This window comes from Anolis carolinensis, chromosome 1 (assembly GCF_035594765.1).
Source record: "Anolis carolinensis isolate JA03-04 chromosome 1, rAnoCar3.1.pri, whole genome shotgun sequence".
Classification (NCBI taxonomy): Eukaryota; Metazoa; Chordata; class Lepidosauria; order Squamata; family Dactyloidae; genus Anolis; species Anolis carolinensis.
Window position 1 is genome coordinate 166228506 of NC_085841.1, and position 25944 is coordinate 166254449.

A 25944-nucleotide genomic window follows, 5' to 3' on the forward strand; every position below is an offset into this window, starting at 1 on the left:
GCAATAATAAATAAATATCTAAATAAATAAATAAATAATAACAATAACAATAAAAAAGAGGGTTGGAAGACACCCTTTGGGCCATTGAGTCCAATCCCCTTCTGCTTTGTGCATCGAAAGCACAAACAAAGCACCCCTGACAGATGACCACCCAGCGTCAATGTGAAGAAGAAGAAGAAGAAGAAGAAGAAGAAGAAGAAGAAGAAGAAGAAAGAGGTTTGGAAGAGACCCCTTGGGCCATTTAGTCCAACCCCCTTCCGCCTGTGTGCACCAAAAGCACAAGCAAAGCATCCCTGATAGATGGCCACCCAGCCTCAATAATAATAATAATAATAATAATAATAATAATAATAATAATAATAATAATAATAATAATAGGATTGGAAGAGACCCCTTGGGCCATTTAGTTCAACCCCCTTCTGCCTGTGTGCACCAAAAGCACAAGCAAAGCATCCCTGATAGATGGCCACCCAGCCATAATAATAATAATAATAATAATAATAATAATAATAATAGGATTGGAAGAGACCCCTTGGGCCATTTAGTCCAACTACCTTCTGTCTCTGTGCACCAAAAGCACAAGCAAAGCATCCCTGATAGATGGCCACCCAGCCTCAATATTAATAATAATAATAATAATAATAATAATAATAATAATAATAATAATAATAATAATAATGGTTGTAAGAGAAGAAGAGACCCCTTGGGTTACTTAGCCCAACCCCCTTCTGCCCTTGTGCCGTGGGGCTGGATAAATGGCTTCGATGGGCCGCATCCGGCCCCCGGGCCTTAGTTTGGGGACCCCTGATTCATACCATATGGAGAGGGGCAGATTTCTCGCCCTTTTCATGATATTGTTTAAACTTCCACTCTATGTCTAATTTTTGTTTTGTGTAAGGTAAAGGTAAAGGTTTCCCCTGACGTTAAGTCCAGTCATGTCTGACTCTGGGGGTTGGTGCTCATCTCCATTTCTAAGCCAAAGAGCCAGTGTTGTCCGTAGACACCTCCAAGGTCATGTGGCCAGCATGACTGCATGGAACACCGTTACCTTCCCGCCGGAAGTGGTACCTATTGATCTACTCACATTGGCATGTTTTCGAACTACTAGGTTGGCAAAAGCTGGAGCTAACAGCGGGCGCTCATTTCGCTCCCGGGATTTGAACCTGGGACCTTTCGGTCTGCAAGTTCAGCAGCTCAGTGCTTTAACACACTTCGCTACCGGGGCTCCTTTTTGTTTTGTGTATTTTATGGAAATATGTTTCCATATGTATATTTTACGGAGTGTTTTTAAATTATTATGTGTTCTAGCAATGTTGTCAACCGTCTTGAGCGGGTAAGAAATAAAATTATCATTATCATTATTGAGTTGCTGTGCATTTTCTGGGCTGTCTGGCCATGCTCCAGAAGCATTCTCTCCTGACATTTCACCCACATCTATGGCAGGCATCCTCAGAGGTTGTGAGGTTGAGGCAAGTGTGAATGTTGCAGTTGGCCACCTTGATTAGCATTGAATGTCCCTCACATATTCATAGCTGGCTGCTTCCTGCCTGAGGGAATCTTTGTTGGGTGGTGTTAGCTGGCCCTGATTGTTTCATGTCTGGAATTCCCCTGTTTTTGAGTGTTCTTTTTTTACTGTCCTGGTTTTATTTATTTATTTATTTATTTCCCATACTTGTGTCCCGCCCTTCTCACCCTGAAGAGGACTCAGGGTAGCCTCACAACTGCCAACAATTCGATATCCGATTGTTTTGGGGGGGCGCCAAAATTCTGTTCGCTTACACTTGAAAATTACCTTGGGCCGGCCCTGTTAATAAGTTAAGGTTACTACGAAGATTAGGCCCAACTACCACCACTTTGAAGCAGACTGGAGTCCTTTGCAGCTCTATTATTTTTTTTTACAAACGTTATTAGGCTCTGTGTGGCCCTCAAGGCTCTTTTTCTGGCCTCTTAAATTTGTTTCTGGCCAGAAAGAGACAGAAGGAATTACCTGCCCTAGAAGCCTCTATTTAACATTAGAAATGATTTCCTTTCAAATAACACTTTAACAGAAACACAATTTTTATAAACCAGATGTGGATTTCTGTCTACTCCTAGTTGGTTTGTTTTGTATTTTTGGTAGGCCATGCAGCCCTCAAAAGGATTTTAGGGCAGAAAAATGGGCACCCACAAGAGAAACAGAGTCTTTTCATACTATACAGACATTTTATCTTTTGTGGTTCCTATAGAATCGTGGGATTTGTAGTTTACGGAGGGCTATTTAGAATTCTCAGCCAGAGCTCTAGTGCCCCCCCCCCAATTTACGAGCCCCAAATTTTTATAGGACGCAGCCATGGCAGTTAATCAAGAGATCATTATCGAGAAATCTGACCTCAAGTTATGAATTACTGTAGAGTCTCACTTATCCAACATAAACGGGCTGGCAGAATGTTGGATAAACGAATATGTTGGATAATAAGGAGGCATTAAGGAAAAGCCTATTAAACATCAAATTAGGTTATGATTTTACAAATAAAGCACCAAAACATCATGTTAGACAACAAATTTGGCAGAAAAAGTAGTTCTATACGTAGTAATGCTATGTAGTAATTACTGTATTTATGAATTTAGCACCAAAATATCATGATATATTGAAAACATTGACTCCAAAAATGCGTTGGATAATCCAGAATGTTGGATAAGCAAGTGTTGGATAAGTGAGACTCCACTGCATATGGATTATATGAATTATGAGATGTGGCTCCATTTGCCCTGCAGTAACCCACTCATGAATTATCTTTTTTTAAATATATATATATATATATATATATATATATATATATATATATATATATTGAAGTTTTACCTTATAAGATAGAGTAAATTAACATCGAAAGAGTGAGAACATTTGATTGTAATAGAAAGTAGGAAAACTGAGATTAAAAAAGGATCAAAAAGGGGGGGGGGGGAGAAAAAAAAACCAAAAACCAAAAACAAAACTAAAGTGTCCATATTTATATAAAGAAGAAAATAAATAAATCTGAACAAATGGCGATATAAAAATGCAAAAGTACTTGGCAAAGAAACACATCAAAAAGCAAAAGCAAAAAAGGATTAGCACTGGCATTAAACACTTTGAATAAAATCGCTAGGTTAGAAGCAGCTGACATTGGTAATGTTCTAACAAAGAACTGCCAAAAACTGTTAAAGTTAAACTAAACAATCATTGTTGTTCCAGTACGACAGTTGGAAAATAAAATAATAATAATACAGTAGAGTCTCACTTATCCAAAATTCGCTTATCCAATGTTCTGGATTATCCAACACATTTTTGTAGTCAATGTTTTCAATACATCGTGATATTTTGGTGCTAAATTCGTAAATACAGTAATTACTACGTAGCATTACTGCGTATTGAACTACTTTTTCTGTCAATTTTGTTGTATAACATGATGTTTTCGTGCTTAAGTTGTAAAATCATAACCTAATTTGATAATTAATAGGCTTCTCTTTAATCTCTCCTTATTATCCAACATATTCGCTTATCCAACATTCTGCGGGCCCGTTTATGTTGGATAAATGAGACTCTACTGTAATAGTAGTAGTAGTAATACTAATAGTCAGGAATTCCAAGCAGTATGTCATCATTTGGTTAACAGAGAGATATAGAAGAATAATATAATGTGCATTTATGATAAGTCTGTATTTCATTAATGCGAGTAATAAATCATGTTCTTACGCCTAGAATCGTATATTTTGCTTTTCAGTACATTAAGAATACTTTTTAATGTATTTCCTTAGATGGTAGACTATAAATGCCTGCATTTCAGGCAGAATTATCCTATGGTCTGTTGTATCACTTTTTTATTTTAGGAAAGTTCTTTTATTAAATAAAATAAAACATAATAAATTATAATATACAGGCAGTGAGTCAGAGCATTTCTACAAATATATAGACTAGAATGTCTTCATGAAAATACCAGTGTTGAGTCCATCTTTTGAATGTTGCCTAACATACTCCAAACCCCAGAAAACAATCCCTCAGATTACCAGAATCCTCTCACAATGAGCTGGAAAACACACAACAGACTTGCATCAGAGCCCAGGGTTCCCTTTCCTGCCTCCATCTGAAATGATCCGGGAATGTTTCCCTCTCCCCTGCCTTCAGCCAGGCTAACCTTTGCAACACCCATTGAGATGGTCATCTCCCTACAGCACCCATTGTTTATCTTGGGCCCCTTCCACACAGCTGAATAAAATCCCACATTATCTGCTTTGAACTTAGCAGTGTTGAATGATTTGTGTATTTTTAATATACTGTGTAAATGTAAAAGATTTATTTTCTTGTTGACACAAGGAGGGGTGTTACGATATGTAAGAAATCAGTTAATGTGTGTGTGTCAACTGCAAAATAAGATGCATGAAGCTGATTGGTTGAGCCATGTCTGGAGAGCTGGTTGAGCCTGGGATTTTTTGATGCTGTTGCATTTTTGTTCAGGCTTTGAGCTATGCAGGTGCAGAGAGAGTTTGAAGAGAGAAGCAGAGAGAAAGAGTTTGAACTGTGCTCTTGCTTCATGCGCTGCTGGAAGGAATTTATCCACATGGACAAAGGAAAGACTATTTTAGATCTCTCATGAAAGGACATTATGTGAGTTGGTGCAACTGATCACATTGTACATATGTTGTTCTGGATTTAAGAAGACTAAATTACCATATATACTCAAGTATAAGCCGACCCGAGTATAAGCCAAGGCACCTAATTTTACCACAAAAAACTGGGAAAACATTGACTCCAGTATAAGCTGAGGGTGGTAAATTTCAGAAATAAAAATAGATACCAATAAAATTACATTGATTGAGGCATCAGTAGGTTAAATATTTTTGAATACAGTAGAGTCTCACTTATCCCACACTCACTTATCCAACGTTCTAGATTATCCAACGCATTTTTGTAGTCAATGTTTTCAATATATCATGATATTTTGGTGCTAAATTCATAAATACAGTAATTACTACATAGCATTAATGTATAATGAACTACTTTTTCTGTCAAATTTGTTGTATAACATGATGTTTTAGTGCTTAATTTGTAAAATCATAACCTGTTTTGATGTTTAATAGGCTTTTTCTTAATATCTCCTTATTATCCAACACTTATCCAACATTCTGCTGGCCCGTTTATGTTGGATAAGTGAGACTCTACTGTACTTACATAAAGCTCAAATTTAAGATAAGACTGTCCAACTCTGAACAAATCATTATTCTCATCGTCTTCAATGTGCTTATGTATCCTTTTAATAATAATAATAGAGTAAAATAATACATGTAATAATAATAATAATAATAATAATAATAATAATAATAATAATAATAATAAATACAGGAAAATAATACATGTAATAATAAATAAAGTAAAATAATAAATGCAATAATAATAATAATATCAGTGAAATAATAAATGTATTAATAATAATAAAAATAGAGTAAAATGTAATAGTAGCAACAATAATAGACAAAAATAATAAATGTAATAATACCAATAACAATAGAGAAAAATAATAAATGTACCATATATTCTTGAGTATAAGCTGACCCAAATATAAACCAACCAGGACCCTCACCCGAATATAAGCCAAGGGAAGCTTTTTCAGTTTTAAAAAAGGGATGAAAAACTAGGCTTATACTCGAGTATATACAGTACTTGTTCTTTATTGTTCACCTGCTTGGCGCATATCTTCTTTCTCTGGCAAGGCAGTGCGTGGACTACACATTTTGATTTTTCATTACATCACAAGATCCTGTTTGGCCACTGAGAATAAACCTCTGATTTTGCCTTCAACCCATCTGTATCTCAATCAGCCTTTTGAAAAGCTAGATACACTAGATCCCCGAACCAGTGGTTCTTATGTATGCTGAAATCACATAACAGCACTATAATAATGCAGTGTGAAAGTCTGGAGAGAGTCTAGAAATGTCTCTTGGTGGTTTGTACTCCCAGTTTCTATGAAGCACATTATGGCAATGTTCAAGGTGAAATGTCATAACTATGACAATAGAGCTGAGTACTGGTTAGAAGTGCTACAGCTTGGCTGTTCCTGTGCTTTGACCACACAAGGAAAATATAGAGCTTTCTCAGACAACAAACAATTGGTCATCATTTTCTTTTGGATTAGCTTGCACTGCCCCTACAAGGCACTAAAGAGGAAATACTAGAAGGTAGCGCCACACCAAGTTTCCCATGACTGGTTGCTATATATGATGGAGGAAATTATTTTGCTACAAAGGACTACAAACTTAAGGTAAGCTAGTTGGTAAGCTGAAAAGTGATAGGAACAATTGAACCAATATATCTGTCTTAAAGTCTGCTAGAAAGGCATACATAAAAGTGGACAATGACCAACATTCTCTGTCATGGACTCTATGCTGTATGTCTTTACTCATACTTAGCTACAGTATGTAGTAGAAGTGCTGTTAGTGAACTGCAAAGATGCAAGTGTCTTGGTCCAAACTAAGTTTTACCAATGCTTGTCAGTACTACAGCACTGAGAAACACTAGCCACATTCTGTAGCAGAGCTAATGAGCAATGGTCACTTTGCTGGCTCCCTTGCTTTGTAACATAATATGCTGAAGATGTACATTACAAAATGGCTCACTTGTATTACTTGCAGACAGAAGAACACTTATAAAGTCTCAACGTGAGTTTTGACCATTAGTGGTTAAAGGACTGACCATGGGGCTTATGAAGCTAAATAATTGTCCAGTACTAAAAATTCAGATGCCATGATGAATTTGATTATTTTTTTAAAGTACGTGTCCAAGCTCAGGAAAAATTGTCTATGTAGCACAAACCCATTATGGCTACTGTTTTAGCACTCTTCAATGCCATAACCTTTTCTTGTATGCTATTGTATCTTTTTTCTTTCTCTTCAAACCTGTGCATGTGTGTGTATATATATAACTTTTCACATATAATCAATATGATAGGCAACTTTAAATATCTGAAAGGCTGTCAAGAGGAAGACTTTTGGCAGATCCTCTTCATCATTAAATTATGATGCCAATGACGATTATGATGTTTATTTATACCCCACTTTTTTCTCCACAAAGGAGACTCAAAGTGTCTTATATTAAAAGCATTTCAATACAATTTAAAATCCAAAAATATACAAACATTAAAAAACAATTAAATATCAGTGGTATTAATTTAAAAAATAACAGTTAACATTAAAATACAGGTCCCTTATTGAATTCCAGCACTTGTTGCTGGAGCAGCAGAAACAAGCCTGCTCCATCTCCACATGACATCGCTAAGGTATTTGAAAATGGCTCTCTCATGATATCATGTAATATTGTTTTATTGCTTTGTTATTGTTATTTGTTTGTTTTATTGGGCCTGGCCCCATGTAAGCCGCCCTGAGTCCCTTCGGGGAGATGGCGAGATGGGGCGGGGTATAAAAATAAAGTTGTTATTATTATTATTATTATTATTATTATTATTATTATTATTATTATTATTATTATCTCAGGGCCCTTCCAGAATGGCCCTATATCCCAGGATCTGATTCCAGGTTTTCTGTTTATCCCAGATTATCTGGCAATGCAGACTCATATAATCCAGTTTAGAGCAGAAAACCTGGGATCGGAACCTGGGAGAAAGAGCTTGGAATATAGGCCCTCAGTCTTCTCTAAGTTAAACACAACAAGTCCTCACAGGTCTTGCTTTTTATATCTGTTACTATTGTAGTTACTCTCCTTTGGAGATGTTCCAGCTTGTCAGTATCCTTCTTAAACTATGTTACCCATAACTGGGCAAAGTATTCCAGGACGTCTAAAGAAATGTGAAGAAAGGCCATTTTGTTTCATGGCTCAAATGAGGGATGATACCTATTCAATGGGGTAACAGAGGAATTTGTTTACCTTTGTGGCTGTTTAAACTCCATGTGAAGGCATGCTTCACGTTTTGGGAATTCAATGGAATCCTTCTGTCTTTGCCGCAACGTAATGGGAGGTGAGTGCATTAAATTTTAACCACTCTTTCAACAGAGACTTTAGAAAATCAACAATGTAGGTCCTGAACCTTCACTGCTTTACTTGGTTTCATTGGAAATGACTGCTATGAAAGTCTTCCTTTTAATTGGCATGGCATTTGTCGCCTGTCAAATGAAGTGTGTCTCATCTCTCCAAAGGTATGTATGTATTTTTTTAGTGAAAGGTGGGAAATATCTGCAGAGAGTAAAATCATACTTTTGACTGAACACGAGAGAGATAGCAAACTAATTTTAATGAAAGCAGGATGTATAGTGTCGAATATGTTGCTGAATTCTCAGATTTTATTCCTAACAAGTATATCAACTCACAAAGCAATTGGGTTCCTACCAATATATAGCACTTGAAACTAACAGGCCAATCCTGTACTTAACCCTTTTGTAGAGACTCCTGCTGACCCCAACGCAAGTACAGAACTCCATGTCACATAATGGAAAAAAATCTTCACAGAGATGTACTAAAATAATGCCTTCTATATTATGAAAAAAGAAACATAAATGCATATGAGAGAAAGCAATTAGTTAATGTTTTTGGTGCTTTCTAACCTTTAGTTTCAGAACAGTATGTTGACAGATCATTGCCAGACTTCAAAAACAAAAACACCTAGATATGAAATTTTGCAGAACACTTAGGGAAAATGTGTACTATGAATGCAGATTGAGCGATCCTTAGAACAAGTGCACAACTTTCTGCGTTTGAATTTTTTAGTTGTATAGGGTTGCAGTGCAGTCCAATTCTTGATTAGTTTGAAGTTAAATTCCATTCTGTTTACTAGGAGTTACTTAGTTCATAGCAAGGAGCCCGCGATGGCGCAGTGGGTTAAACCCTTGTGCCGGCAGGACTGATGACTTGAAGGTTGGGTTGCTGACCTGAAGGTTGCCGGTTCGAATCCAACCTGGGGAGAGCGCGAATGAGCTCCCTCTATCAGCTCCAGTTCCATGCGGGGACATGAGAGAAGCCTCCCACAAGGATGGTAAAAATATTTAAACATCCAGGTGTCCCTTGGGCAACATCCTTGCAGACGGCCAATTTTCTCACACCAGAAGTGACTTGCAGTTTCTCAAGTCGCTCCTGACATGAAAAAAAACCTTAGTTCATAACTTAGTTCCGAAAGTTTACTCTCAAGTAAATAAATTTCATTGTAAATCCAATACCTTTAAGATTTCATCACCTTCTGTTTCTAGGCTTCTTCTTCCTGGTATAGAATTGTATTTTGCAATGATTGCCCAATAATAGGATAGTTGTGATTACTTCCTGTGAGATAAGCGAGGCTCGATTTAAAAGAGAGAGAATAAGCATGCTTGTTTTAAAAAAAGAGAAACACTAATCCAAAATGCAAACATACACACACAGATAATTTTAAATAAATTCCCGCTTTCCTATCATCGGTCTCCATATAATTTTACCTGATTCTTCCACCTAGTACACAATAAACTATTTACTTCTACTTGTTTTTTTCTATTTTAAGTAATAATAATCCCTTCAATTTATATGTGTAATTTGTCCTCAATGGCGCAGCGTGTTAAAGCGCTGAGCTGCTGAACTTGCAGACCGAAAGGTTGCAGGTTTGAATCTGGGGAGCGGAGTGAGCTCCCGCTGTTAGCTCCAGCTTCTGCCAACCTAGCAGTTCGAAAACATGCAAATGTGAGTAGATCAATAGGTACTGCTCCGGCAGGAAGGTAACGGTACTCCATGCAGTCATGCCAGCCACATGACCTAGGAAGTGTCTATGGACAATGCTGGCTCTTTGGCTTAGAAATGGAGATGAGCACCAACCCCCAGAGTCGGGCACGACTGGACTTAACGTCAGGGGAAACCTTTACCTTTACTATATTTTTGTCTCTCTCACATAAACATTGAGAAAGAGGTTCCTATTCTTTTGAGAATGTATCCAATAACCCATTCTTCTACAAAGCTGTTAATTTATCAAATTCTATTAATTCCAACATCATCATCATCTCATGGTTTGGGAAGAGAAACTCCCCATGCAGCTCTCCACATATTGTTAGATTAAACCTTCCAGGAGATCTAGTCAGCATATCCTGTAGTGATGAATGCTGAGAGTAGTAGTACAACATCTGGAGTGCCACATGATTCCCACACCTGATCTGAATCTTATTTTGAAATACGTATCACCTTAATCTGCTTGAAACTCTAGATGTCCATTCCTCCATTCAGAATCATCATCTCTGGTGTTTTATTTGAATGCTTTTACCAGAACAATGGGATTGTTCTATCAAATACTCCTCCTTCTAACTCTCCTCTCTTTTCCAGTGACCAGGTACTGTGGGCTCTTCCACATACTAGCAGGCAAGTTGAAATTCTCCAGAATTTGACCACTGCTTTCCAGGTAACCACCTCTAGCAAACTATTGCAATTGTAACCTTCTCAGATCCTATGTAAACATAGGTTGAGCATTTTCTATTCAGAATACCAAAATACAAAATGCTTCAAAATCTGAATTTGTCCATGTGGATAACTGAAATAGTAACACCTTTGTTTTCAATATATATAAGCTTTGTTTCACGTACAAAATTGTTTTTAAAATTGCATACAATTATCTTCAGGCTATGTGTATAAGGTGTATATGAAACACAAATGAATTTTGTGTTTAGACTTGGGTCCTAGCGCCAAGATATTTCCTATTATGTATGTATATGCAAATACAGGTAATATAAAACAAAAAAATGCAAAATTCAAAACACTTCTGTTCATAATTTTGGATAAGATACACTCAACTTGTAACAGCACATGGATTTCAAAAGTTTCAGGTAATAGTGGTATCCTCTAACAAGCTATTTTGTAGGGTAACTTAGCATAATTAAGGCATATTTCCAAAGCAAATATATCAGTGGGAACAAATGTTACATTATTAGTTAAACAAGTTATGTTCCTTGTTGTTGTGTGCCTTCAAGTTGTTTCCGATTTATGGTGACAATAAGTTCAGAGGAGGTTTGCCATTGTCTTCCTTTGAGAATGAGAGATTGTGACTTGCCCAATTTCGTCTATTAGGTTTCCAAGGCTAAGGGGTGATTTGAACCCTGGTCTTCAGAGGTGTAGTGTGATACTCACACAACAATTACAGTAGAGTCCCACTTATCCAACACTCGCTTATCCAACATTCTGGATTATCCAACGCATTTTTGTAGTCAATGTTTTCAATATATTGTGATATTTTGGTGCTAAATTCATAAATACAGTAATTACTACATAGCATTACTGCGTATTGAACTACTTTTTCTGCTAAATTTGTTGTCTAACATGATGTTTTGTCATTTGTAAAATCATAACCTAATTTGATGTTTAATAGGCTTTTCCTTAATGCCTCCTTATTATCCAACATATTCGCTTATCCAACATTCTGCCGGCCCGTTTATGTTGGATAAGTGAGACTCTACTGTACTTTATGTTTATTTAACCCAAAATTGTAATCCACACAAAATCAATACATTTGTTGGGTCAATTATGATCCCAGTTGCTTTTGCCAGCTTAAGAACTCAGGAAGCTGAAATTTGGGGACATTAACTGCAATTCATGAGGCATTTACGAATCACCCTAACCACCGTAGTCTCTTAGCGTTCTTTTGCTCCAACCCTCCCAGTCTCCACTTCTCAGACAGCAACTGCTGCAAGCATCAAAGGTCTGTTCCCCACTGATAAGGCAGTCCCATTCCCTCCTGTGAGCAATCTCTGTCTGGTGAGACAGGCAGAAGACGGATCCCTGTCACATGTCCCCTCACTTTGGTGATCACTCACATGATGGAGAGCATCAGTCAGCTGCTTCCTAGTTAACAAATTCCATTGATCGCTCCTGCTGCTGCCCAACAAGTGAGGATGGGTGTGTGTGTGTTGTAAATCCCTATAACTCCCAAGCTAGGCTATATGTAGAGGCTTTGAATATGAAACAGTCACAAGTTCATAACACACAATTACACATTTGTAACTGCATTGGTGAATTCTGGCCATTGTTTTTAATTCTTCAAATGAAATGTCTTAAACTCCCTATCTTGTGGGTACAGTTATGTGTTAATTATGTAACAATGTGTTATTTTGAGGGAGAAGCCAATAATGATTAATCTATCGATGATTAATTTCTCTTACTTTTTTCTTCTGCTATATTTCATTTTATCACTGTTTGCTTTTGTCACCTTGTGAGATGTTTGCTGTAAGAAAGTCAGGATATGAATCTAATAAATAAATAAATGAACCCAGTTTTATTTCAATGTTATTTGAATGTTTTTTGGAAATATAATAGGTTGTGCTTTGGCAACCTGACTCACCTAGGAACATAATGAAAAACAAAGAGGTACATTTCTATGTCAACATTTCTGATGTAGATGATGTGAAAGCTGCACTTAACAGATCTGCCATCCTTTACAGGTATGGTTATTTCCTGTCGTACACTTTTAAAACTTTAAAAATATTAGCCATTGTGATTGAGTTCTGAATCATTTCCTTTTCTTTTCCAGAGTATCGCTGGAGGATGTTCACAAAATTATTGTGACACAAACTGCCAATGACACTGTTTCCCCCCGCAGTTCTGCATCATTTTATGAACAGTATCATTCTCTAAAAGTGGTAAGATGTGGCTATTATTCATTTTAATATTCCATCCTGCCCTAAAAACTGTGGTGAATTCAGTGCACAATACCTTATACACCAGGCATGGGCAAACTTTGGCCCTCCAGTTGTTTTGGACTTCAACTCCCACAACTCCTAACGGCTTACTTGCAGAATACTGAATCTAGAATTGTCACTTTAGGCATGCAGTTGCAACTTAAAACTTGAAATATGATTGCATCTAGGACAGCAGACACAGTGATGCAGTAACAGCTTAAAACATAAACTACAATTTGAGTTTACTTTATCCAGAATTCTGAGATAAGGACACCTTGGCTTTCTGATTGCATGTCTTATGCATATTAAAGATATTGCATACAATTACCTTCCAATTATAGATATAAAATTTCTATCAAACATACGTGGATGTTGTATTTAAACTTGAGACCCATCTCCAAGACATGTCTCTATGTATATGTATAGGCAAATATAAATACAAATGTTGGTATTCCAAAATCCAAAACACTTCTGGTTCCAAGCACTTCGGATAAGGGAGACTCAATCTTCGTAGTATTTAGCTTAAGCAAAAGGAAAAATAAATAGTACACCTGTTATAGCAGACATCAATGCTTGAGGGTAAGGTTCTGAGCTTTGTTCTGAATATGTCTGTTGTAGTTAAGCCTGTGTTATCTGTGTTAGCACCTGATGTCAATGAGGTTTCTGGGCCTGGGCCTGTGTCTGATTCTGGGCCTTTGTCTGATTGTAATGGGGATGGTGGTCTTGACAGGCTTGTCTTAGAGCCAAAGGCTTCTGCAGAAGAAGACTGGAGCCTCAAGACCAAATTCCTGAAAGGGGGCTCTTTTTTGAGGGAGATTCTTCAGATATAGATGCATCTGCAGAGGGTAATGAGCTGGCAGATAGGAGGCAAGATTTTTGTAAACAGAGAGAATTCCCAGCTTCTTTATCAGTCATTCCGTCTTTGAGAAAAAAGAGCTGATAAATTATCTGAGAAAGTGAAATGAAATATGTTTTTCTCAGGGGAGGTTTATTAAGGGAATGGGAAAAGCCTGTTACTCCATTGGGTTCAACGTTGGTGCTTCAAGTCAGTCATGCCTGTTCATGCTCTAAGTTTCCTACCGGTATATGGATTTTGTTTCATGGTTTCTTGTCAGCCAAGTCTTGCTCTTTGAATCCAAGGGTATTCTACCAAGTTCATGCCTTGTCTTTTGGGATTTACTGTGCCTTGTGTTTCTGGATTTTACAACCTTGTACCTTGTGATTTATTCCTGTACCTTGGAAGTGATGGACTATTGCTGATGTTTTGAAGAGACCTTTTGAGACTTTACCTTTTAATCCTTTTTATTGCTTGGCTTTTATATATATTCTTCAATAAACTGCTTGCTGATATATTCAGCTGGTGTGGTGTCTTCTGGTTAGAGAGGTGTAGCTCTGGGATACAACAGTGTCTTCCTGCCTGTCATTCTATAAGCAATGTCATTTCCAAGGAATAACCACTGCTCCTTTATGAGATGACCTATTTCACGTTTTATATCAATTAAGAACTTGAATTACATCACTGGTACATCATGGGGGGGATGTCAATCCCTTCCAGATTAGGGCTATTTTTAAAGGGGCTCTCCCAGGTGCTGAACCAAGTTCAAACACCATTATGAGCTCCTTTAAGACCTGGGTTAAAACCTGGGGTGGGTTCTCTATCCGTCTGACATGGGAAGTCCCAACCTGCACTGGATTGCATAAATTTATAACTTCAAGAGAACATAAATGCAAAGAACAACAAGAAAGCAAGGGTATCTCCAGTTGTGTCCTGTTCCTATGTCACTTTAGTGACTAAAGCACTCAGTGAATACCAAGATTGCTTCCAGGAAGCTTCCCAGAATGCTGTTTAGCTTGTGAAGGGAAGCTACATGTTTCCGGTGCAGCTTGGATTTCAGGTTAAGAAGGAGGAAGGTCAGTTTTGGGGCAGGATGGGCAGTCAGCTGTACATAGCTCTGATAATTCTCTAGAGAACCATTTGGAGGGAGAGGTTCAAGATGCTGAAAACAGATGCCGAAAAATATTAAACCAATACATCAATAATGCATTGTGCATAAATAACACATTAGGTAATGAGCTACAAACAAAGGCCTATTACAAAAAAGTCCTGATTGGTGCCCTGAATATTGGTGTACCGTAACATAACACTATGTAACAAAATTTGGAAAAAAATAATGTTCTGATTTGAAAGTTTTATTTCCTGTTTAATTGTGTGGTACTTACTTTGAAAATAGTTGTTATACTCCAGAAACTTTGTTTTTGTGGCTGCCACAAACTAGGTTGTATTGGTTGAGACTCAGTAAGAGATTCATTGAAAAACTATAGCAAAATGTGCTGCAGAATATCCTGCAAGAACAAAACTTTTGCAGTTTAATAAAGTTTTATTAAACTTGGTGGCGCAGTGGGTTAAACCACTGAGCTGCTGAACTTGCTAACCAAAAGGTCGGCGGTTCAAATCCAGGAAGCAGGGTGAGCTCCCGCTGTTAGCCCCAGCTTCTGCCAACCTAGCAGTTCGAAAACCTGCAAATGTAAGTAGATCTGGCAGGAAGGTAATGGCACTTCATGCAATCATGTAGCCACATGATCATGGAGGTGTCTCCAGACAACGCTGGCTGTTCGACCTAGAAATGGAGATAACCACCCCACTGAGTCGGACACGACTAGACTTAACGTCAGGGGAAAACCTTTACCTTTACTAAAAAAAAATCCATGTTTTTATGATAGAACCAATTTGGAAATGACATTTATAACCCAGGAACAAAAATGGTGTTACATAGTGTCATCGTTCCCTGCTTCAAGGTCACTATTTATCACAATATGAAAATCTAAATTTGTGTTCCAGGGCACATGTTGCACCCACATTTCCAAAAGTAAGATAGTATTGGATCTGATCTGTACTTCGATGAAAGATATTTTGGTTACCGCATATATGCCACCTCGGGTTTCAAAGGGTAACAAAATTGGAATATGCTAAAAGACCCATCAATTGAAACTATTATTGCTAACAAAATGGATTTGGTATTTTAGATATATTCCTGGATGGAAGAAATAGCTGCACAACATTCCGATATCATCCAAAAAATCTCCATTGGAGCATCCTATGAAAAACGGTCGCTTTATATTTTGAAGGTATAAGTTTCTGATAACATTGTAGCCAGACATCTTGATGTTATTTTTTAACCTCATCACATCATGGGGTTAAAACGCAATTACACAGCAAATCCCATCTCTCAACATTATTGTAATTGTTGTGGAAATGGGGGTTGAATTAATCAAATAGATTAATATATATTGATTTATACTCATGTATAAATCGAGGGCAGGTGAATTTTGATATGATCCATAGATAGATTGAGGATTACTCTAGGCTGATTTTGTTACTAAAATTTCTCATGTTACATATGAATATATAGGATGTTACGTGGTGCATGTTTTGTTTTAGTATAGTGATTATCCTAAGCTTTGTTGACTGTTGCAGAGCACATGGATTAGAGAGTAATTTCTTTTTTTGTGAATAGCAATTTACAGGAATGTATTTAGAAATATATTCAAAGAAAACAAAGGTATGACCAAGTATCCTGCATTATTTTGAGAACTATCCCCCCTCCACCCCAGGCAAACTACAAGATTTAGTCCAGCTATACTAAAGAAATCGTGTATTCCCACAGTGCAACTACGATTTCTGTTTACATTCTTCTCTTAGCTTTCAAATGGAAATGGGACACAGAAAAATGCCATTTGGATAGATTGTGGTATCCATGCTCGGGAATGGATTTCTCCTGCTTTTTGTCTCTGGTTCATAGGACATGTAAGTAGATGACATATTTTCAAAATAAATGTGTATATAAGAAGTGAGAGGGAGTTAATCAGGGATCACTTCTCTAACCTAAATAAGTCCAGATCTGCCAAGCCAAATGAACTGTATCCCAAAGTCCTGAAGGAAACTGTACTCTCTAAACCACTTGTCATAATATTTGAGAATGATTGTTTAATATTTTAATTATGTCTATTTTAAATCATGACTTGTTAATTTGTTTTTTAAATGCATTCTTTGATGTCTTAACTGTTGTTTTTATGATGTTATATGATTGTATTGGACTTGCCCCCGTGTGAACCGCTCCGAGTCCCCGTTGGGGAGATGGAGGCGGCATACAAAAATAAAATAATAATAATAATAATAATAATAATAATAATAATAATAATAATAATAATTAATAATAATGTTGAGAACCAGGGAGGACAAACATTGTCTTTCTCTTTAAAAAAAGAAGCAGTAAAAACACAGATCCAGGAAACAACAAACCCATCAGCCTGACCCCAAACCAGGGAAAATATTAGTATGGATTTTCTGTCTTCAAGTATCTCAATGACAATACAGGCAGTCCCTGAGTTACAAACATCCGACTTACAAACAATTCATAGTTAAGAACAAGTTTTTTGTGTGTGTCAGGAGCGACTTGAAAAACTGTGTCGCTTCTGGTGTTAGAGAATTGGCCGTCTGCAAGGACGTTGCCCAGGGCGTGCACAGATTTTTTTTGATACTTTACTATCCTTGTGGGAGACTTCTCTCATTTCCCTGCATGAAGCTGGAGCTGATAGAGGGAGCTCATCTGTGCTTTCCTCAGGTTGGATTTGAGTCCCCTCTGGGGTGAGAAGAGCGGGATATAAATGTAGTAAATAAATAAATAAACCTTCAAGTCAGCAACCCAACCTTCTGGTCAGCAGTCCTGCCAGCACAAGAGTTTAACCCACTGCGCCATCAGGGGCTCCTTAAAAGGGGGGTTGGGGGGGGGGTGAGATAACAGGAAGTGAGAGAAATCTACCCCGCGGAAGGGAAATTCACTCCTGGAAGAGTTATCATGGGGAAAAGGTGTCTCCACTGCAGCTTTATCACCAATCCTTGTTTCTACAACAAGCCATGTTTTTCAAAATCCAATTATCAGGACAGAAACCTGGTGGCGCAACAGGTTAAACCATTGAACTGTTGAATCTGCTGACCTAAAGGTCCACTCTTAGCCCTAGCTCCTGCCAACCTAGCAGTTCAAAAACAGACAAATGTGAGATCAATAGGTACCGCTTTGGCAAAGGTGCCCATGCAGCATGCCAGCAACAAAACCCGGAGGCATCTATGGACAACAGGCTCCTCAGCTTGGAAATGGTGGAAGAGCACCTCCCCATGGCCAGAGTTGAGCACCGTGTCCAGGAAGCCGGAAATGAAAGGGGAAACCTTTACCTTTGTTCTGTCTATTTGTATGTCCTTGTTATTCCACTGTATTAAGGCATCGAATGTTTGCCTATCTGTGTATGTTGTAATCCACTCTGAGTCCCCTCAGGGAGATAAAGCGGAATATAAATAAAGTGTATTATTATTAGTGTGAGATATATATATATATATATATATATATATATATATATATATATGGCGGGAGTTACATTTAAAAATGGAGTTACACTGTTCCGACCTACATCCAAATTCACCTTAAGAATAAACTTACAGGCCTTGTCTTGGGACTGCCTGTATTGTGATCAGTAAGAAACAGCATGGGACAGCATAGGCGCTTTGTGACTACTGAAAAAGCAGCCAATTGCTGATACCAGACCTAGGATCAAAGTAATGGGAGGGGCATACACTGTGATCTTCCCCCAAAGTTGTTACTGATGCGGTCAGGGGAAATGTTACCCATGTTTATATTTAACAGGACTGGTCAATACATGAGGAGGACTTTGAGAGAGGTAGAGCTCATTGAAATCTGTCACATAACATCTACATAAGTCAAAACTGAAATAAGTGCAACTAGCAACAAGAAGAAAACAGTTCTCTCAGATACTTTTCATTCAATATGGTATCTTTACTAGGCAGAATTGCAAGTGTGAAGATGAACATATTACCAAAAATTATATTTTTATTTCAGAATCTCCCGATAATTAGGAATCAAGGAATATTAAAATAATGGAATAAGGATATAATAAAATATATTTGGCAAAAGAAAAATTTGAGAATAAAACTGAAAAATATGATTGATGAAAGAAAGAGGGGTGGATTGGCCACACCAGATCTGAAATTATATTTCGAGGCATGTGCTCTAATGTGAGAGATTGGACAAAATTAGAGAATAGTAAAATTCTAAATTTGGAGAGGATAAATTTTAGGTTAGGATGGCATTCCTACCTCTGGTATAGAATGACCAAAAAAGAAAATAATTTTGGGAACCATTTTATAAGATCCACAATTCACAAGACCTGGGAAAAATATAAAAGAAATTATATGAAAAAACACCCCTATGGGTATCGCCCCTAGAGGCCTCTCAAAGGAGACTACTAGGATGGAATAATTGGCTAAAATATAAGGATTTATTAGAAAAACAAGGCAAGGAGAGAAAATGAAAACACAACAGGAGATGAATCAATTGGATAAAGATATCTCCTGGTACCAATACTGACAAAAAAGAACATTTCAAAAAGGATAAGGAATTAGGCTTTTCAGAACATTCTGGGGGAAAAATCTTGCAAACAAATAGGAAAATAATAACAAAAATTTATAAAAAATTTAGTAGAATGGGAAACAGGAAAGGAAGAGGAAAAAACATATATGATCAGATGGAAAGAAAACATAGGTAGGAAGATTAGAAGGGAAGAGATATGGGACAAAAAATTAAAATAAGGCTACACAACGGATTTGAAGGAAAATTGGATCAATTTTGGCCTATAGATGGCATATAGCCCCACAAAAACTGGGGAAATGTTACAAAAATATAAAAAATAAGTGTTGGAGGTGCGAAGAGAAAGAAGGAACCTATTTCCACATGTTGGAAAAGAATTCAAGAAAATTTACAAAAAATGTTAGAAATAAAAATCCCAATGAAACCAGAGTTATTTCTTCTAGGAATACATGAACAAAAATTTGAGAAAAACAAAGACAAACTTCTATTTCTGTTAACGATAGCTGCAAAAATCTGCTATGCAAGACTATGCAGAAAAAAAGATATCTCAGAGGAGGAGGATTGGCTGAAAAAAGTGTAGATATTAGAAACATGGACAGACTCACCTTCCTGTTATCTAAAAATAAGGGAAACCAAATGAAGGAGACAGACTGGAGTTGTGTAACAGAATATTTAAAGCAAAAGAAATACAGGACACTAATATAGGAGGTATATACATATAGACACAAACAAATTTAAGAAAAAATAAAAAAATAGAAAAAAATAATAGCAATCAAGATAAAGAGTGAGGACAGTAAAATAATACTCACCAGAGAAAAAATCAGGAAATAAGATAAGGAGAAAGAAGATAAAAGAAAAACAAAGGAAGGAGAAGGAAAAAAAACCTGAAAGAAGATGTTTGGAAGTCAACATCACACAATCTTTTACTTCGTTCTTTTAACTTTTGGATATCTATTTAACTCCCCTTCTCTTTCATCCCTGTCCCGCTCCTTCCCTCCCCCTCCCCCCTCTATCTCTCTTTCCTTCTCTATATATATATTTCTTTTCTTTTTTTCAGTTCTATCCTTTGGATTTTAATGTATAAAAAGATTAAATAAAGATTATTATTTTTAAGAAATCTTATTCTTGCGTTCTGTATAGGCAACCCAGTCGCTAAGCAGAGATTCCGCACTGGCAGGGCTTCTACAGCACCTTGATTTCTATATCATGCCGGTAATGAATGTGGATGGCTATGAGTACACATGGACTACAGTAAGTACAAGCCTTCCAGCTGTTTTATCCAATTTGATTCAGGGAATCTCAATGATAAACCTCTTGCAAAATCTCAAGCTTCTGCCAGTTCCACTTCCTGGAGGTGTCTAATGGAAGTTATCATTCAAGTTAAACACATACTTGAAAGGCATTGACACAGATCATTGTGATTTGGAATATAGTCTCAATCTTTAAATGCTTCCAGAATATAAAATGCAGGCTAATTACCTAGGGCAGTGGTTCTCAACCTGTGGGTTCCCAGATGTTTTGGCCTTCAACTCCTAGAAATCCTAACTGCTGGTAAACTGGCTGGGGTTTCATGGAGCTGTAGGCCAAAACACCTGGGGACCCACAGGCTGAGAACCACTGATCTAGAACATCACTTAACAAGGTTCAAGCTGGGCCTTGTTTCATTATTTCCCCCCATTTTGCTATGGAGTTTTGAACTTCATGACACAATCCAGTACAGAGTTAAGTGCAAGGAAACATTTACAACCAATGTGTACAATTTGTATACATGTAAATCAGTGATTCCCAAAGTAGGCGCTACCGCCCCCTGGTGGACCCTGCAGCAATCCAGGGGAGCAGTGATGGCCACAGGTGCATACATCTTTCTATTTAATTGCTATTAAAATAAAATAAAAATTAATTTCCAGGACGCTGAGTAATATTTTTTCTGGAAAGGGGGCAGTAGGCTAAATAAGTTTGGGAACCACTGATGTAAATGAAATGAGGAAAAAAACTATTCAGGCAAAGGAAAATAAAAACACAATTACATAAAATGAATACAAAGGCTAGGAAAATGGTGGCTAAGACCCTGCATCAGAAAGTGAATGTGTACACATCTGTATCTCCAATACTCTACCTTGTAAGCAGTATGACACACACCCTTTTATCTGAAACCCTTCAATTTCAGCTTGGGATCGCATCACACTACAGCATGAATCCACTTTAAATTCGGTTTCTGCAGAATTCTTGGGCATGTAGTGTAGGGAGGGGCCTTTAAACTGCTCAGTAAGACAGGTTCTGGACCTCACTAAACTACAAACCTCAGAATTTGGTAGGAGCCAGAAACTGGATTTAAAGTGAATCCATGCTCTAGTGTGATGAGGCTTTTGATGTATGCTATAGGTTTAAGCTCCAGCATCTCTGGCTCCAAAATAGGTTCAGCACTTTGTCTTTAAAGTTCAAACTATAACCCAAATTAAAACAAAAAAGCAAATGATTAATGGGAATAAAGGTAAATTTGCTGATGAAATAAGGACTCGGTGGTTTCCAGCATGTACAAAACAGTCAGTTGTCAATACAACATACAATGGCATGAAAGAACAAACATAATAAAAACAATATTATAAAACAGCAGTAAAAACAGTTCAATCTAAAATGAACAGAGTTACAGTACCAATCAACATGAAGGAGTCCAATACAGTAATCTGAGCTGCAAGGTAGACATAATCAGTTAAAAGATAGGTAAAGACTTGTATTTCAGTATATCATAGGACCCGGGGGTGGATAGTGTGTAGAGCAAGGTCAACATGTTGAACAGCCAACTAATCTTGCTCAAAGACCTCCCGGAACCACAAGGTTTTCAGTTCCTTGTGAAAAGAGGACAATGTAGAGGCTTGCCTGATCTCTTTGGGGAGGGCATTCCAGAGCTGGAGGGCCACCATCGAGAAGGCCCACTCTTTTTTTTTTGTCCCCACCAGCTGCTTGGGATGTTGGAGGGAGTGAGAGAAGGGCTTCCCCGGCAGATCTTAAGGCCCATGCCAGTTCATAGGAGGAGATGCGATCACAGAGATAGGCATGAGAATGTGCGACTTGCCTAACGTCAGTGGGTTTCCATGGCTGAGTGGAGATTTGAACCCTCTCTCTCTACTGAGTCATAGTCAAACACTGAAATCATTATACCATGCTGGTGCTTCGTATAATTACACAAGCAAGGCCTCATTGGAAACATTTTACTCCCTAGAAATCTTGAGAAGTTTTGTCATATTTTCTTCTTTGTGGAAGCAAACAGAAGAAGACCAAGTAAAACAAAATAAACTTTTCAAAGAGGGGTCCTTTTCATCAAAAGAGACAAACAAATTCATCAGGGAGAAAACAGCCCTCTGAATAAAACAGAGCTTCTATGACTGGGAGGCACTTAAAGCTTTCCCTACAGCTAATAATAATAATACACTAATTTAGATGTTATGTGTGGCTCCTTTCATTAGCGCTATTCTTAAAGGCATTGTTTCATGGAAGGCATTACAGAAGTACTCCCATATCTGAGAAGCATTCACGTCAATGTCAGAGCAAACCAGCTTGTGCATCTGGTTTAGGATAGCATGTAATTTTTTAAAAAGTGGGCTTTTGTTTAGCTGCAACTGAATTTTTTCATTGTATAAGTTGTCCAAAGTGTTGTAGAAATATAGTGGGCCCTCAGTATCTGCCAGAGCTTGGATCCAGGAACCCAAAATCGAGTCCTGTTAGTAACAACTTATAAATACAGAATCCCTGGATAAGAATGGCCAATTGCATCCTGAACTAGATAGCCTTCTATCCAAATGTGTGAATCTGAATTCGAAGTTTGGTTTTCTATTCAAAAGTGAACACTGGTGATAACTTCAATATTTTAATGAAATGTGTGTGTGTACACCTACAGGACCGAATGTGGAGAAAAAACCGGTCAATACATGGCAGCAACAGATGCATCGGGACAGATTTGAACAGAAATTTCGATGCAGGGTGGTGTGGTAAGATTACGTTTTGTATTTGTTAGCTGGCTTCCTGCAAGTCAGTTACAATCACAGAAGTGGACTCATGACCTCGTAATTGTTTCGTATTTACAATGGATAGCTTTGGATAGCATAGGGAAGGGCCAATACTCTGTGGTGTTTTCTTCGCTGTCTCTGCCCGTTCCAAAGATTTCTCCTCACTTTCTGTCCCTCTGATAATTGGATTTTGAAAAAAATTGGCTTGTGTAAATAAGGATTAGTGATAAATCTTCAGTGGAGTCATCTTTTCCCCATGATAACTCTTCCAAGAGTGAATTTCCCTCCCGAGGGGTAGATTTCTCTCACTTCGGTATTGTCCTTCATAAGGAGGATGTTTGTAACTTGGGGAATGCCTATACTCCCTTGTCTGATCGTAAATGTCACTGATCTCAGTGTGATTTCTGTCTCTAGAAAGATCTGCTTTGTAAGCATTTCTATAAAACATCCACATTATATTTGAATGTGAAGATGTGTATAGGTCCAACTACCAAATGATTTGGTGATGTGTCTTCAGTGAGGGAAAATGTAAGCATAGCAATGTTTGCACTGTATGTCTGTCTACTAATAGGCACACACAAAATCCCAGAGGTGAAAAAAAACCCAGATTTCCCAAAAGCTCCATTCTATCTTAGCCCTCCAGAGGAGGAAAGGTCAAGTAAAAACACATAAGGGTTATTGGTGTATGTATTTAAACAGAAAAGCAATTGGTAACCCTGAATCTCAGACCTGAAGTGAAATCCAAATCTTCCAAAGTTTTCAACTTGAAAGCAAGGTTACTTCTCTTATCTGTAGATCAACCATGACAAGAGGGCCATTTTGACTCTGAAGTACCAAGAAGAAATTCAGATGGAAATGTTATGATCTACTCTGGAAATCCTGTGTGGATGTTTATGAGTTCTTACAGGAAAAAGCCTACAACTGAGAATTTCATGTGTGAAATATTATCCATATTTTTGTGTCTTTATTTTTCTGGGAAAAAAATAGTCACATATACGATTAGAAGCACAATGCCTCGAAATGTGAAAAACTTAGAAGGTGGTCATATTTCTCAGTACCATACCAATAAGTAAGAATATGCCTTCTACTTATGAGTATTTGCTTTAGCTTCTAATCCTGTGAGCATCTAGAATGAAAAATGTTCATAATCTTGCAGTTCACTAGATCTAACAATTTTAACTATTTTTATCTTTTTAAAATAAAGGTAAAGGTGCATCTAACGATGCATGTGAAAACACATACTGTGGACCTTACCCTGAATCTGAACCAGAAGTAAAAGCTGTAGCTAATTTTCTCAGAAAGCACAAGGATCATATTAAGGCATATATAACAATGCACTCTTACTCCCAGATGGTTCTGTTTCCATATTCGTATACTAGAAATTACAGTAAAGATCATGATGAGCTGGTAAGTATCCCACTGCCCTTGTGTAAAGGTCTCTATGGGTCTTGCATAGGAGAGGGAGGAATAGCGTAAAACTGCTCACTGCAGCCCCATAAGGCACAACTGGGATGTTTAAGGGTAAAATCACCCATTGGCTGCAGAGAGGGCAATAAAGGAGGCAATGGTGACTGCTCTTTGCCAGGCCTCCTTCAGGTGTTTTTCCAAAATGATATTTGAGTCAAGGATGAAAGTCTTAAAATAAATAAGCAGAGTGCATCTTGCATGAGCACAGGTAATAACAACAGAACATGAAAACTATACAACACTGAAGTAAAGAAAACTGTTCTTATTTGCAATTAGAACTTATATATAAATGCACATTAAACAGTAATCACATTTTCTCTTGTTTTTAGAAATTCTTGGCAAATAAAGTAGCTAGTGCTATTAAAGCTACATATCGAAACCACTATCTGGCAGGCTCTGGGGCCCAAACAATTTGTAAGTATATATATAAAAATAAATGTTTGTGTATGTGACATCAAGTTGCCTGTCTACATGTGGCAACCTCATGAATCTCATAGGGTTTTCTTAGGCAATGAATGCTTAAGAGCTGGTTTTGCCAGTTCTATCCTCCTGATTATAACCTACAGCACCTAATATTTGTTGGCTGTTTCCTGTCCAATAACCAAAGCTGGCCCTTTTTAGATTCTAAGATCAGATGGAAGCTGGTGCCTTTAAGATATGCTGGCCTCCTTAAGGACACACAATAGCCATAATAAGAACATTAAGACACGTTTGTGAATAGGCCAGGGCCAGGATAAGGTTGCTCAGCAGGGCCTGGATCATGTGTGTGCTTGGCTTTCTCCTACAGATTTGGCTCCAGGAGGTTCAGATGACTGGGCATATGACCTTGGCATAAAGTATTCCTTCACTTTTGAACTTCGGGACAAAGGAAGATATGGATTTTTGCTTCCTCAGCATCTCATTAAACCAACTTGCTTTGAAGCACTCACTGGAATCAAAATAATAGCTTCACATGTTATTAGAAATGTGTAACACACTATTCCACTTAACGTTGTACAGCATTCCAGATAAATACAACTTGCTTGGTATTTCAATTTCAATAAAAATTGAACTTTGGTTGTTGCTAACTACTGTTGAATCCAGTACAACATCTGCCGCCCTGTTGTTTTCTTAATGTTCAACTGTAAACATGCCTTTCAATTTTCTTCCTTTTTCAATCATCGTTCCAGGTCTTTGCTCTTTGTTTATAATTGTATAGTGCCATCTGCATATCTTAAATAGTTGGTCTCCTTCTTCCAATTTTCACGCCTCTTTTCTCTGAGTCTAATCCTGCTTTATAAAGCAGGATTAGAGGTGTCTGATCAAACACAATATTGGCCTAATTTAGCAAGGCTGCTGTTATGCTTTTAATTTTATATAGTACAGTAAATGGCAAGATAGGCAGGTAAAGCAGGATA

General features: G+C 37.5%; 1 protein-coding gene across 1 annotated transcript; it reads left to right on the forward strand.

Annotated features, from left to right (window-relative positions):
• The first annotated feature begins 4474 nt into the window (after positions 1 to 4474).
• On the forward strand, positions 4475 to 25614 carry cpb2 (carboxypeptidase B2). The gene is made up of 13 exons (XM_003215261.4): positions 4475 to 4624; positions 6150 to 6275; positions 8021 to 8163; positions 10298 to 10373; positions 12278 to 12402; positions 12492 to 12600; positions 15664 to 15765; positions 16340 to 16444; positions 20217 to 20327; positions 22972 to 23062; positions 24285 to 24487; positions 24877 to 24961; positions 25335 to 25614. Exons 3-13 carry the CDS (start codon positions 8084 to 8086, stop codon positions 25517 to 25519), a joined length of 1272 nt encoding a protein of 423 aa, XP_003215309.1. The 5' UTR covers positions 4475 to 4624; positions 6150 to 6275; positions 8021 to 8083; the 3' UTR covers positions 25520 to 25614.
• The last annotated feature ends 330 nt before the right edge of the window (positions 25615 to 25944 follow it).

Coding starts and splice junctions, on each gene's coding strand:
- cpb2 (XM_003215261.4), top strand. CDS start 8,084: ATGACTGCTATGAAAGTCTTCCTTTTAATTGGCATGGCATTTGTCGCC. Junction 10,374..12,277: donor ATTTGACCACTGCTTTCCAG/GTAACCACCTCT, acceptor GAAATATAATAG/GTTGTGCTTTGGCAACCTGA. Junction 20,328..22,971: donor ATGAGTACACATGGACTACA/GTAAGTACAAGC, acceptor GTACACCTACAG/GACCGAATGTGGAGAAAAAA.